Source organism: Etheostoma cragini, chromosome 5 (genome assembly GCF_013103735.1).
Source record: "Etheostoma cragini isolate CJK2018 chromosome 5, CSU_Ecrag_1.0, whole genome shotgun sequence".
NCBI lineage: Eukaryota > Metazoa > Chordata > Actinopteri > Perciformes > Percidae > Etheostoma > Etheostoma cragini.
Genome location: NC_048411.1, coordinates 8,193,608 through 8,207,153, shown reverse-complemented (window position 1 = coordinate 8,207,153; position 13,546 = coordinate 8,193,608). Strand labels below are relative to the sequence as shown.

Below are 13,546 nucleotides of genomic sequence, written 5' to 3'. Positions count from 1 at the left end.
TATTGGTCTAATCTGGTATGTCAGGTGTAATATATATAACAAACTTTAAATGTAATGTAATGTGGACTGTGGGGGGCAGGAATTCTTCTTACAACAAGTATGTTTGTTAGAAGAAAATGGAACAGCATGTATAAATCAAACACTGGACAGTAAATTGACAGAGAAAGTGATGGTAAAGATCATCTAATGCCCTGTTAGCCTTCGCATAATAAAACAATGATTATGTCTCATAGTTCAAGTCCTGTGAACACATCTAAAACCCTGCCTTTCTATTAAATGCTGAAATTCAGCAAATCAAGTATGTTAGTGAATGCCCACTTTCTTATGGGGCTCATGGACCTGTCCCAGGTTTGATGGCTGAGCAAGCATTATGCAAATCATTGTATGGCTCCAAGGATGAAAGTTTAAACTGTTAAAAGGCCTTGTCTGTCTTCATGGAGCTAGAATTATAGTCAATGATCATCAACATGGTGTTTTTATGTTACAGTTTAATTTTTGCAATAGGTTTGTAATTCAGTTATTCAGCTATCTCACATATTTATGTCATTTATGTATTTATTCTTGGATTTTACAAGAAGATCAAGAAGATCAAGAAGGGCAAGAAGTGTGTGTGTGTGTGTGTGTGTGTGTGTGTGTTTGTGTGTGTGTGTGTGTGTGTGTGTGTGTGTGTGTGTGTGTGTGTGTGTGTGTGTGTGTGTGTGTGTGTGTGTGTGTGTGTGTGGTGTGCTGTTGTGTAGTGTGTTTATTGACATGACCCTCTTCCTGTTTCTGTGCTGGGATCGATTTGAAGGAGCTTCATGGGGTAATGCCTCCTCTACCTCTCTCATCTTGCCTGTTTGTTTCATTATGTGTGTATGTATGTGAGAGAAAACATACATGAATACACCTACATTGCCAAAACAAGTAATTTCCTAGTATATTCGGTCTTACTTCTTGAAATGGATCCATTTTTTTTTAAAGGCAGGTCAAAGGATGAGGAATACAATTTTATTTCTAGTAGAAGATAGTTTTGTTAGTACTAAAACCACAAAAGTAAAACCACTCTTTCTTAACTTGCCCTGTCTACTATACGAAATCATATTTGCACCTTTATTCTGAGAGAATCATTTGACATTTAGAGCACACATTTGACACTTGTGCACATACATACATTATATTTCATAGAGAAATACAAGAAAAGAAGAATGTAGACAAGGAACTATCCCTTCTGTGCTCAAAATATAATTTACATGCAAAAACTCTGTCTCTCAAAGTGTCACAAATATGCTGGTTTGTCAGCGATTTCCTAAATTCTCTGATTTGAACCCTGCCATGTTTTTTCTCAAATCACAACACACTGCTGTATTGAATTCAGGTCTAAGGCTTCTATCAGTGGAAAATCACTTCACTGGATTTCACCTTCATGATTTTGATTATTTGTGCAGAAAAGTAATTGTTGAAGGAGCAACACATCAAAGTTAGCTCAAACTTACAAGATGCATCGCCATCAGCTTGTTTTCTTTTAAAAGACTGTAAGACATTCAGTATATGAAGAGAAATTGCTTGTGAGGATGGGTGTTGAAGTTTGCACTGTGTCTGGGACACACTCCCATCCCGTCGTCCATCTAAGATCTTACTCTACTTGCTTGGCTAAACGTCTTTCCTCCATGCTCTCCTAACCTATAGAGGGACATGTCCCCTGCGTGTTCATCATCCTTATCTACCCCGAGCCTCTGATGGGAGGGGTTTTCATTAGCACTTTACCTTGTCACAGCTCTGCTTGGACTGTAATGATACCATCAATTTCACATTCTCTATCACTAATTCACCACAGGCTTGCTAATGTTACAAGCAAGGTGCTGCTGGTGGGCATGAGTATGTCTCAAGGAATATTAATCTTTTCTGTGATTTTAGCATGCACATTAGATAAACTGTATGACACGTATGCTGTTAGCTAAAATAGGTTTTTAATAACTGCCATATGACCATACCATATATGCCATCATCACCATTTAAAAGCATGTTCTACACTACCGTACTTATTCTTTGTCTGCCCGCTCAGCATCATACTGTAGATGGGGATAATTATTATATGTGGTTTGGTTCCACGCTTGTGCTGAATAGTATTTGTGAATACTTTTTTGTCAGTGAAACATATAAATGGTGCTTTTCAGTGACGGACGACTTGTATAATATGGAGACACCATGTTCAATATTAAATTGATATTATGAAATGATTGCAACTTGTTTACTATCTAAAGTATTAGCCTAGCGCTACTTGCAAGGTCAAGATTTTCCGTATCATTTTACTAACATTAGTTTGTTGGTTCACAGGTTACATTTGAAAAAGCCCCCTTCTCAACAGGCACCTCCACTATGTAGTAGCCTAATTCCCCACTGTGTGAAATTTGGTCCCGGGTGCTGCTATTTCCGAGTTAAAGCTCAAGTCTCGCCAAAATGCAACCAAGGGTCTTTTTGTGAATTTACCCAAATCAAACTTTCATTTAAAAGCATAATTAGGACGGGAGAGCCAAATTTAAGATTTATCGTATCGTTTTAAAACACTACAAACACTGAAAACCCCAAAACTTTGCTCAAAGTATCACCAGGGGCTCTACACATGAACAAGAGCATTGAGAACATTGTTTGTAAACAGAGTTTACTAAAAAGAAGGTTTTGAACGACTTACTTTAGCTGTTGGTCTTTCCACTGGTGATTCTTTGAGCAAAGTTTCAGTTTGTAGTGTTTTAAAAAATTATGATTTCTATGCCATCATAGAAGTGCCCCTAGCACTTCCCATTCTAAAGGCTATTTGACCCAAAACGGAAATATAGTAAATCTTAAAAGTGGCGCTTCCATCCTAGTTATGTGTTTCAAGGAAAGTTTGACTCGGGTACATTCACAAAAAGACCCTAGGTTGCGTTTTGGAGAGAGTTACGCTTTAAGGGTAACGTTAACAACTCTGTCTTGATATTTATTGGATTAGGGCAAGGTAACACTCCAGCAACCCCAGCCCGAGAAAGCACAACTTTGTCAAATAAGTGCCCCATCACTTGTAATGTAAAAAGGGAAAACATGCTATTTAAATATAGCAACAAGTAGGCCTATGTGTATTTTTGTCTCAAGGATGGATCATCATCTGGTGAGGATGATGATTCTTTTGCCAGGGACATGTATTTTTAACCCCATTTTTAGAATAACATCATGCATGTAGCATATGTAAAACCCTTTTAATATATCTGGGTTTTTTGTTTGTTTTTTCTGTTTTTACTTTTGAATATTTATTGCATAATGTCTTATCTATTAATTTTATATTGAACACTTTGGATCTCCACAGCTATGATTTATCTGGTTCTTATGCATTAAGTCCCACATATATGATGCTTCAGCAGGTTAATCAAACAAACAAAAAACTAAAACAAATCCAGGGTCATTCACTCACTACGCATGTCTCATGCCTGCAATCCATTTGGTCGACTACCTGTGGCAAACACAGCAAATCATAGCATCGCCATCAAAGCCAATTCTGTAAATCTGTTATCTCCCCAACTAGAACCACTTAAGTGTTGAGCTCAGTCTGCAGCTTTTTGGTGCATTTCACATTTAATGTTGCAAACTGCAATGCTGCTTTGTAATATTAGCTCCATATGCTAGTGATAACTTGGTTTTGAGGGCTGTGATGATATTTCTATTATTTTAATTAAATTATAAGTATTATTTTTAATAAAATCTATTTTCAGAAGCTCTGTTTTGATGCTGTGGTTGAGCTCGAAGTAGTAATGTGCAAATTATAGAAGTAGAGTTTTATAATCATAGCTTTGATTTACGGGTTACTTCAGTTATAGGCTACCTTAAGAAATAACATGCACATTCACACCTGTTGAAATGAGTTGAATCCATTGTGAAGCCTATTCTTTACTATGAATTACCCACCCAGTTGTTTGCTACGAACCAAAATATATAATCTTACATATAGGTTTTCATTGGTAGAAACTATGCTTTTGTCATTTGATTCAAACATTTGCTTTATCTTGTTGGTGTGTTTGAAGCAACTATAAATGTGCTGTACTTTGTTTTACCACTGTTTTCCCCCAAATAGATCGCAACAAGGTGTGACCAGGTGGGGAACCTCCCTATGCTACCCTAACCCCCCACCCTAAATCCATGCCTTACCCCAACCCTTTTCCCCAAATCCAACCCTCTCTTACTACCATTCTTTTCCCCCCATTTCAACCCTCTCTTACTACCATTATTCTTATGCTTAGACCAGTTCCTTTTTAACACAACAGTAACCTTTTTGTGACAGCTTTCAATTGAAACCTGCCTCCGCCTACCCAAACTACTGATGTTTTTTTGCAGTTTCATTCCAAAATGCCATTACCCGTTTGTGTGGAAATCAAACAGTACTTTCTACTTTAGGTCATAACTTAAAAAAGAATAGACTGTAGGCTTCAACTACCTCCACCTCTTTGCCCATTTTTGGATTAGTTGGCACTGCCAAGACAACGATGTTCAGAGCCACTGTGAGCCGCCCACTTAAGCTTCATTTTGGCGCTTCAGAAAAATATGGGTGACGTTAAGCTCACTATGTCTATATTTTACATAGTCTATGGACTGAACACATCTTTAAAGTATTGTTGCTCTGCAAAGGTAATGGCTCCAATCTAAGGTGGCGATGAGAATAAAACGCTCACAAAGGACTAAGGAGTATTAAGACAGACTTGAAAAAATATGAACCCATCTTTTAAATTATTTTTTAATGCAGCAAGCTTTCTGAGTAATGCAATCCATACTCGTTAGGATAAATGGGGGAAGAGAGAGAGAGAGAGAGCCACACACACACACACACACACACACACACACACACACACACACACACACACACACACACACACACACTCACTCTGGAGTGCAATGGAGGTAAAAATAGTGTTGAGACAGTTGGAAGAAGGGTTTGTTTTCAGGGCCTATAGCTCTGTTTCCATTCCAGGAAAATGGACAGTCATGGCCTCAGCCACATCTGAGCCAGATGTCCTCATTATTATTTGAACCTTCACATTAAACCATCTGACAGACCTTTGTCATATTTTAGCCCCTGTATCGGGTTCAATCCCACATTCTCACTTGCGTCCTCACTATATGCTGTATCCGAGTGTTGAGGGATAATGCTTAATTGTTTGATTGTTTTATAATTTATTTATGCTCATGTGTGTGTCTTAGGCAGGTGTCAAAAATGCTGTAAACTAAGAATGCTTTGAAAATATAATTAGTGATTGTTTATTTTTATCAATTTACAAAATGAAAAGTGAGCAAAGAAAAGATGACATCAGCACCATGTTGTTATTACTACATTTGGCATTCAAACCACCATCAATTCTTATAGGTACAAATGCAAAAAGTTGGGCAAGGTTGAGGATTGTAGACACAGTGGTCGGCAAGGGAAACTTAGTGCAGCAGATGAAAAACACATCAAGCTTATTTCTAGGAATGAAACAGTATGAATTTACAACTCAAACATGAAGTTAACTATGAAGTTGTAGTTGACGTGACATGTGAATTTGGATGTGGTTCTGAAATATAAGCAAATAAAAATTCACATTAATAAGCATCTGACTTACTATGAATATTTTTTTTTTTTATATTATTTACCAAAACTAAGTGTTATAGCCACCAACATAACTTGATACAATAGGGATATTTTAAATAAAAACAGTAATTGTTAACGTCAATATTTCTACCGTGCTTTACCGTTACACCGATAATTGTTACATCCTACTTATTTCCCTTCAAATTTGGAAGATGTCCGTCAGTGACATCATCTCAGAACTGGCAGAAACCAGTTGGACCCAGGTACACCCATCTACTGTCTGGAGAAGTCTTTCCAGAAGTGGTCTTCATGGAAGAGTTGCAGCCAAAAAGCCATACCTCCGTCATGGAAACAAGCAACTCAACTATGCACAAAAACATAAGAACTTGGGTGCAGAAAAATGACAGCAGGTGCTCTGGACTAACGAGTCAATATTTGAAATATTTGGCTGTAGCAGAAGGCAGTTTGTTCACTGAAGGGCTGGAGAGCGCCAAGCAACAGTAAAGCATGGTGGAGGCTCCTTTCAAGTCTGGGGCTGCATTTCTGCAAATGGCGGTGGCGATTTGGTCAGGATCATTGGTGTCCTCAATGCTGCGAAATAGAGGCAGATATTAATCCATCATGCAATACCATTAGGGAGGCGTACGATTTGCCCCAAAGTTATTCTGCAGTAGGACAACAACCCCAAACATACAGCAAAGGTCATTAAGTATTATCTTCAGTGTGAAGAAAAAGACATTAATCGACACCACATACACTTACCGGCTACTTCATTCCATCCTCTTGTTTTAATTTTACTACAGGAGGATTGCCTGTCATGGCCTGTTTGGGGGGAATAGTTCATCTTTCCTAGTCCTAATTCGTGTGTGTGCTCTTGATTAAAGGGATCTGACAGAACTATAATGGTCAAGTCAAGAACTGTCCTCTGAGTTGCTTTGTTAATTTCTGCTCAACATACCCTAATATGTTTGTTTACTTAAAGTTTAAGTAAGTAAGTAAGTTTAAATGATAAATACATAACAGTGGAAACACATTTGGCAAGAAAAAGTAATGATGTTTTGGCTGGGCACTCGGTGTAATAAATTTGGCTTTGGCTTTCTCTAAAAAGGATTAGTTGTTGGTAACAGGCATATTCCCCTTTTTCTGAGACAATAAGATTGAGATTAGTCTAATATCTCTGTGTTAACCATAGAGCTGGATTCCCGTTATGGTTAGCCTAGTTTAGCATAAAGACTGTAAGCATACAGACTAACGCAAAGGCAGGTCTGATCTTTAACCAGCCAAAAGCAGCTCATGTCGTTCAAGTCACTATTGCTCGCCAATAGCATGGCCACCAGCACAGCACCCACCTACTCTCTCATTTAGGTTTAGGAGTCTTCTCATTTACTATGATCCATAAATGAATGATGAATAGTCCTACTGTGCGAGGCAGTAAATCTCAATCCAAACTCTTCTTCTGTGTTCTCCCTGGGTGAAACTTAATTCAGTCAGCAGAATCCTACTCTGTCTTCCAGAATCGCATGAAGACTTATCTCTTCTGGTAGTACTGGCTTGCCTGATATGTTCTCTCTCTCTCTCTCTCTCTCTCTCTCTTTCTCTCTCTCTCTCTCTCTCTCTCTCTCTCTCTCTCTCTCTCTCTCTTTCTATCTCTCCCTCTGTCTTTCCAAAACAAAAAAGTAAGTAGGAACACTTGTGTTCCTTGATGCACCTGCGACCTTGTGTCTCTTATGTGAGTGATGTGCAACGTATTCTTGAAGGCTTTTTACTACGTACTGTGGCTTAGATTATTCATTCATTATCCAAATAAATAAATGCAAATGTTTATAGTTCTAATATGCAACAGCAAATATATTTTGAAGGAAACAAAATGCTTCATCTACGTCTTAAATGTTATTTTGCCAGACCTTCCTCCACAATGCTGCGGAGGAGGGTGTGGCTAGTCCACAGCCTTTCAGGATGGGAGAAAAATGTGCTCTGGTTTATTGCCATTCCTTTAAACCAATCACAATCGTCTTGGGCGGCGCTAAGCGCCTGAAGTATTAAAGGTGCCGCTAAAAAATAGCCTTGGGAAGGAACTTGTTTTGGTGAAACGTGCACGTTCAGAAGTTTTTTTGGTCGTGCAACAGAAAACTCAGACTGGACAGATAGTCTAGCTAGCTGTCTGGATTTACCCTGCAGAGATCTGAGGAGCGGTTAACCATAGTCCTAGGAAATCCATCGGCATTTAGAATGGCAACACAAAGAAAGCGGACGGTGAGGGACATTTGGGCAAAATTGAGGGACATCTTCCGGCGGCACCTGAGTAATCCCCTTAACACTCGTGTTTTCTTCCCGCCGACCAGCAATGTTTTGTTTTTCCAAGTCAAAATTTCAGATGAAAAACCTTTTATCAACGTTTTTGTTCTCTTTCTCGACCCTTTTGTGTCTTTCCCCAATGTTTTGTTTTTGTCACTTTTTCAACGTTTCAACAAGCCATATGACATTTTTGTGTTTTTTTTCCTAAATTTTTAAATCTTTTTTTTTTTTTACATTTGTCACTTTTGTTTTACATTTGTTCACAAATTAGTCTCTGTTATTGACATTTGTCTTTGACATTTGTCAGTTTTTTTTACATTTGTCACACACAAGTTTTTCTTTATCAATTATTTTTTCTCTCCAAATTCTATAAAATTGACAAAAAAACATCCAAATTCAATGAAATCAGTTAACTGAATATTTATTTAACTTGTTAGGAGCATTTTTGGGAACCATCCACGTTACTTTTTTTGAACATTTGTTTGAAAGAAACCCACATTTCTGATATAGAAACCTTTTCAAAATGGGTCAAATTTGACCTGAAGACAACAGGAGTGTCAATGAATCGTTGTCGATTTAGTCTAACCACGTCTTGGTCCTCACTCAAGCTCTGTACTTAAAATGGACTTCTCATGGATGCGTTTTTGTTTATTTCCAGATTCCCAACACATTTCAAACATAATTACAAGTGTGACAAAATGAATCATAAACATCATGTTAAAGTTCAATCTTAAAACTATTTTTCCTGCTATCCTGCATATTAGTAATAAGTAATGCAGAAAAAGATCTGATGAACAACATGTAATTTGTAAATAATTTTGTGTGGTCTAACAGTGTTTGCTTTCCACAGGGGGACCAAAGGCAAAGACATCAGCACTATCAAGTCACTGAGAGTTCTCCGAGTGCTCAGGCCTCTCAAGACCATCAAACGTCTGCCAAAACTCAAGGTTCTGCTCTAGTGCTGCTTTTTTGTTGTTGCTTTATTTTTATTCATATAGCCAGATTATCAGGGCTGTGATTAAGGAGCGCTAGTTTTTTGCCCCATGACTAGTCTTGCATTGTTACATTTATCTCCAGTAAGAGTAAGGTTTGGCTACACCACAGATTCTCGAATATGGGAGAAAAACTCTGGGTTGTTTGCATTTCCTTAAACCAATCTCAATTGTCTTGTCTTATCTTGGCTCTGCAAAATGGTCTCAGAAAGACACTTGTTTTGGTAGAACATTTGCATCCCGCAAAAGGACACGGAATAACATAATTTGCTGTGTGTACTTAACGCAAAGCAATCCTCCCAATCGGTTCAAAAAACATCCCAGTAAGATAGATATTCTTGGTAAATCTTTACAATTCTTCGCCAATAGAACCAAGCCGACCTGTCTTGCTGCACAATCCAAATATTCTTCAAAACTTGCTATTTTCAGCGTGTAGCTTGCTAGCTCAAATTTTGGTGTTGTTTCCTGTTGCGAAAGGATTTTGAGAACCTCAACAGAGAGAGTGGAGGTGGAGGTGCTAAGCCTGACATCACACAAAGGATGTCGTATCCTGGAAATGTACTTCCTTTGATCCAGACTACACAATGGGATTCAGAATGACTGTCCATTCAGTATGTTTGACTTTGACAGTTTTCGTGCAAATGAAGGAACATGTCACCCAGTGCAACAGTGTTGATTGATTACTGATGTGCTTTTAGAAAGTTTTTGGACAACAATGGAGATCTGTGGCATAGAGGAATAAGATGTATTAGGCTTTGGATACACACTTGTAAGTATTTCAAATGGAAAAGTGACTAACGGGACAATTGCTTTTAGATCAATACTAAAGACATCAGTAAATACGGTTAGTTGTGGTTGACAGCACACATTCGATGACTGTGATGCTTGTGCATTAATGTGATACTGTATGTATAATGTAAAGTATTTTTAATAGTATTATTTATAATAAAGTATTTTTTTCTTCTGTGCTTTTTCTTTTTCTTCTTTCACCCTTCTGTGCTCTCAAGTTCTCTGCTGATTTTGTTTAATTTTGTTAATGGAGTCACATTGTGGCAATTCAGTGGTTACATTGTTTGATGTAAATATTATTTTGCTGCAGGCTTTTGTGAATACAGGGAGCTTACTTTTCCCCCTGACACACTTGATATCATGCTGAACATAGCCTCAGTAGTTTACAGTGTTAAGTTGCTTCTCTGTGAAGGGCTTTCCTTCTTCTCAGTGATCTTAAACAAGCACATTATTTATTATGCTGTGTGTCCTGGACATGCTGGCCAGGGCTCGGCCTGTAGGTTAGTCCCACTCAGATTTCTGTCAGATCTGATTCAGATTTGAATGAAGAGTTAGAGTAACATTTCCGCATCCTGAAAGATGATAGTGTTCAACTATATTAAGAAATAATTTTCCACTTAATCCCTAAATAAAATGTATGTGTTGTGTGTCCTCAGGCGGTGTTCGACTGCGTGGTCAATTCTTTGAAGAATGTGCTGAACATCCTCATTGTTTACATCCTCTTCATGTTCATCTTTGCTGTCATCGCAGTTCAGCTCTTCAAGGGAAAATTCTTCTACTGCACAGATGAGTCCAAGGGGCTGCAGAAGGACTGCAAGTTGGTCTAGAATCCCTCACTTCCTCATTTCTTATCTCAGATTCTTATTCTTCTACATTGTAAACTGCAAATGTTTTTGTCGTCAACAGCCCACCAAGTACCTGTCTTACCCCTCTCAGCTTTATTTATGTCCTTATGTCTTCCAGAGGACAGTTTCTCTACTATGACAGGGAAGAGGTGGCTGCCATGCCCAGAGAGTGGAAGAAATATGAGTTCCATTACGACAATGTGCTGTGGGCCTTTTTGACCCTTTTCACTGTCTCCACTGGGGAGGGCTGGCCAACGTAAGTGCCGCTGACTTGATTCCCTTTTTAAGTTACAGACATGTGTAAGGCTGTCAAATTTTAAAATATGTCAATCTGTGATGGATTTGACACCTGGAAAAGCAGGATTCATTTGGGATCCATAAATGTAAGTTAAAGGGCTCCTGTGGGAAAATTGCCTCATTGGAAATGCAAGTAGGAAAAGGGCGTAAAGACCAAATATACTAAAGGGACTGACAAGGTATTCAACTTTTAGATATTAATAACATAAACATTTGCATTAGTATGAAAGGAGTTGTCAAAGCACAAAATGTACCATCCATCTGTCACTGACTGGCGTGTTTAAGGCCTGACTATTTGGCTGTAGTCTTTTTTCTATAAGTCTTCTTTTTACTGCCTTATGAACTCACACAACCACTGTAACTTGCTGCTCAGAGTAAACTCAGTCATACACACACACACACACACACACACACACACACACACACACACACACACACACACACACGTATGATACTGTAAGACAGTGTGAACTAAGAAGGATTTGTTTAACTTTAAATGATTTTTTGGCCACCTTATAAAGGTGTTATTGCTCACATGTTGGCAAACAGTTGCCTATTGCGTAGTTTTTAAAGATTTTTTGGGGGGCAATTTAACTCTATATATGGGCGCCTGCTCTACCAAGTGAGCCATCCGGGCACCCGGTTTTTAAAAGTGCTATACAAATTACTTTTTTCAAAAGTTAGAGATTTGCTGCTGAAAACAGCTTCCTGCTTTTGGATCCAGCTTCTCCTGATGGTCATTTGTTCATGGTGACCCACTTATTAAAGACCTGCTGGTTTCTTTGCACTTGTTTTCATGTTTTTGTTCTGTAACTAATTTGTTGACAAATTATGTAAAAAATGCTAGAACTTCTTCTAAAAGTCTTTTATTTACAACTCACTTCTCATAACCCCAGGGCATTTGTGGTCTAGTGGGAAAATAAGCCTTCATACCTGTAATGCTGAATATTAATCTCATGCTTATTACAAATTCACAAAAGACTTTTAATTTTCAGTTTCTGCTGTAGGGCAAATAAACTTATGCTGTGTCATCTTTTTTATTAGTTGAGAATATATACTGTATATATACTGTATATCCATACAATTTAAAAAGTTTCTTTTAACTTTTAGTATGTACTGCAGCTGCCCCTACAAAGTATGTACTTTTGCATGCAGTACTGTAGGTTGCATGCAGTACAATTAGGGCATAGTTCTTCATAACATTGCACCTTGAACTTTGGTACTCCTTTTCATTTATCCGTCGCAGTCTGTAGCACAAAATTTAAAGTTGAGCTGTGATCTGTCTGTGTCCTCTCAAAATGTAACTGGATGCAGTAGGAAATACTGGTATTGCATTAGGATAGTATGTATTTGGACATACTTAATATTTTTCTGGCATACCACAAAGAATGGTCTAATGGGTATTGGAATGCACCTATCTCACCTCTTTGCTTTGTGTTGTGTTCTCTCTTTGCAGTGTTTTGAAGCACTCTGTGGATGCTACCTTTGAAGACACAGGTCCTAGTCCAGGCTACCGGATAGAAATGTCCATCTTCTATGTGGTCTACTTTGTGGTCTTCCCTTTCTTTTTTGTCAACATCTTTGTGGCTCTGATCATCATCACCTTCCAGGAGCAGGGAGACAAGGCATTGTCTGAGTGCAGTTTGGAAAAGAATGAGGTAAAGAGAGACATAACAAACAACTCTGAGCTGTATGTTATGGTGACGTTCAGAATTGCTTACACAGCCTTTATATGAACGAATGTAAATGATGCAAGTCATATACTGTGGCCCGCAGTCACCAGATCTGAACCCAATTGAATATCTTTGCAACATTTTGGAGCATAATGTCAATTGCTTCTGGAAGAACTTTATAGACTTTACCATTGCCCTTATGTTGAATCCATCCATGTTCTTTCTCTTCTAACCCTTGACTGCACTATGTAGAAGCCAGGCTCTACTGTCTTTTTCTAATGAGTGTCTGTTTTCTATTTTGTACAGTAACACACAATGATTCATGTTCTTGCAGAATTTTGATTGTTGTTTGCCCAGTGTGAGTTGTCCCTATATTTAAGCTGTTACACAATATGTGTCCTTTTTTGGGTTCCGTAACTAAAAAGATCTGCATATGGTGGTCTTAACATTGGTTGTGTGTGGGTGGGGTGTCTAGTCTTTCAGGGTTTTAATAATCTTTAAATGATCACACAGTTATTAAAAACTGAAATTGTGTACTCTTTTAGTATAAAATGGTTACGCTAGTTTTAGATGCCAGCTGCCTACAAAAGTGAAACTTTGAATGATCAGTAGAAAATATATGCTTTCATCCAAGACTGAGGTTTGAGAGTAGTTCCTTTCAATGACCGTAGACAGTGAACCAGAGGTATGGTTTCTTTGTTACAGAGAGCTTGTATTGACTTTGCCATAAACGCCAAACCTCTGACACGCTACATGCCCCAGAACATGCAGTCCTTCCAGTACAGGATGTGGAAGTTTGTGGTCTCAGCTCCATTTGAGTACTCCATCATGATCATGATTGCTCTCAATACTGTGGTACTCATGATGAAGGTAAGAGGATAATAATAACATAATACAAAATGTACGGTATATATATAGTTTGTTAGGCTTTTTTTGACTGTTATATGAATTCCTGAATTTACTAGCTCAGGAAAGGAATAGTTGGACATTTTGAGACTTTCGCTTGAGACTTATAATAATAATAATAATAATACATTTTATTTAACAGCGCCTTTCTAACACTCAAGGACGCTTTACAGACAATAAAAG

The 13,546-nt window shown here is 38.1% G+C and overlaps 1 protein-coding gene across 2 annotated transcripts in view; it reads left to right on the top strand.

The window, feature by feature from the left end:
* Positions 1 to 13,546, top strand: part of cacna1ba (calcium channel, voltage-dependent, N type, alpha 1B subunit, a) — a 168,458-nt gene that overhangs the window by 116,633 nt on the left and 38,279 nt on the right. For both annotated transcript variants that reach the window (XM_034871800.1, XM_034871799.1), the window contains 7 exons: positions 791 to 802; positions 4,079 to 4,099; positions 8,712 to 8,808; positions 10,299 to 10,459; positions 10,606 to 10,743; positions 12,241 to 12,442; positions 13,163 to 13,327. In XM_034871800.1, the coding sequence (XP_034727691.1) occupies positions 791 to 802; positions 4,079 to 4,099; positions 8,712 to 8,808; positions 10,299 to 10,459; positions 10,606 to 10,743; positions 12,241 to 12,442; positions 13,163 to 13,327 (796 nt within the window). The remainder of the gene's footprint in view (positions 1 to 790; positions 803 to 4,078; positions 4,100 to 8,711; positions 8,809 to 10,298; positions 10,460 to 10,605; positions 10,744 to 12,240; positions 12,443 to 13,162; positions 13,328 to 13,546) is intronic.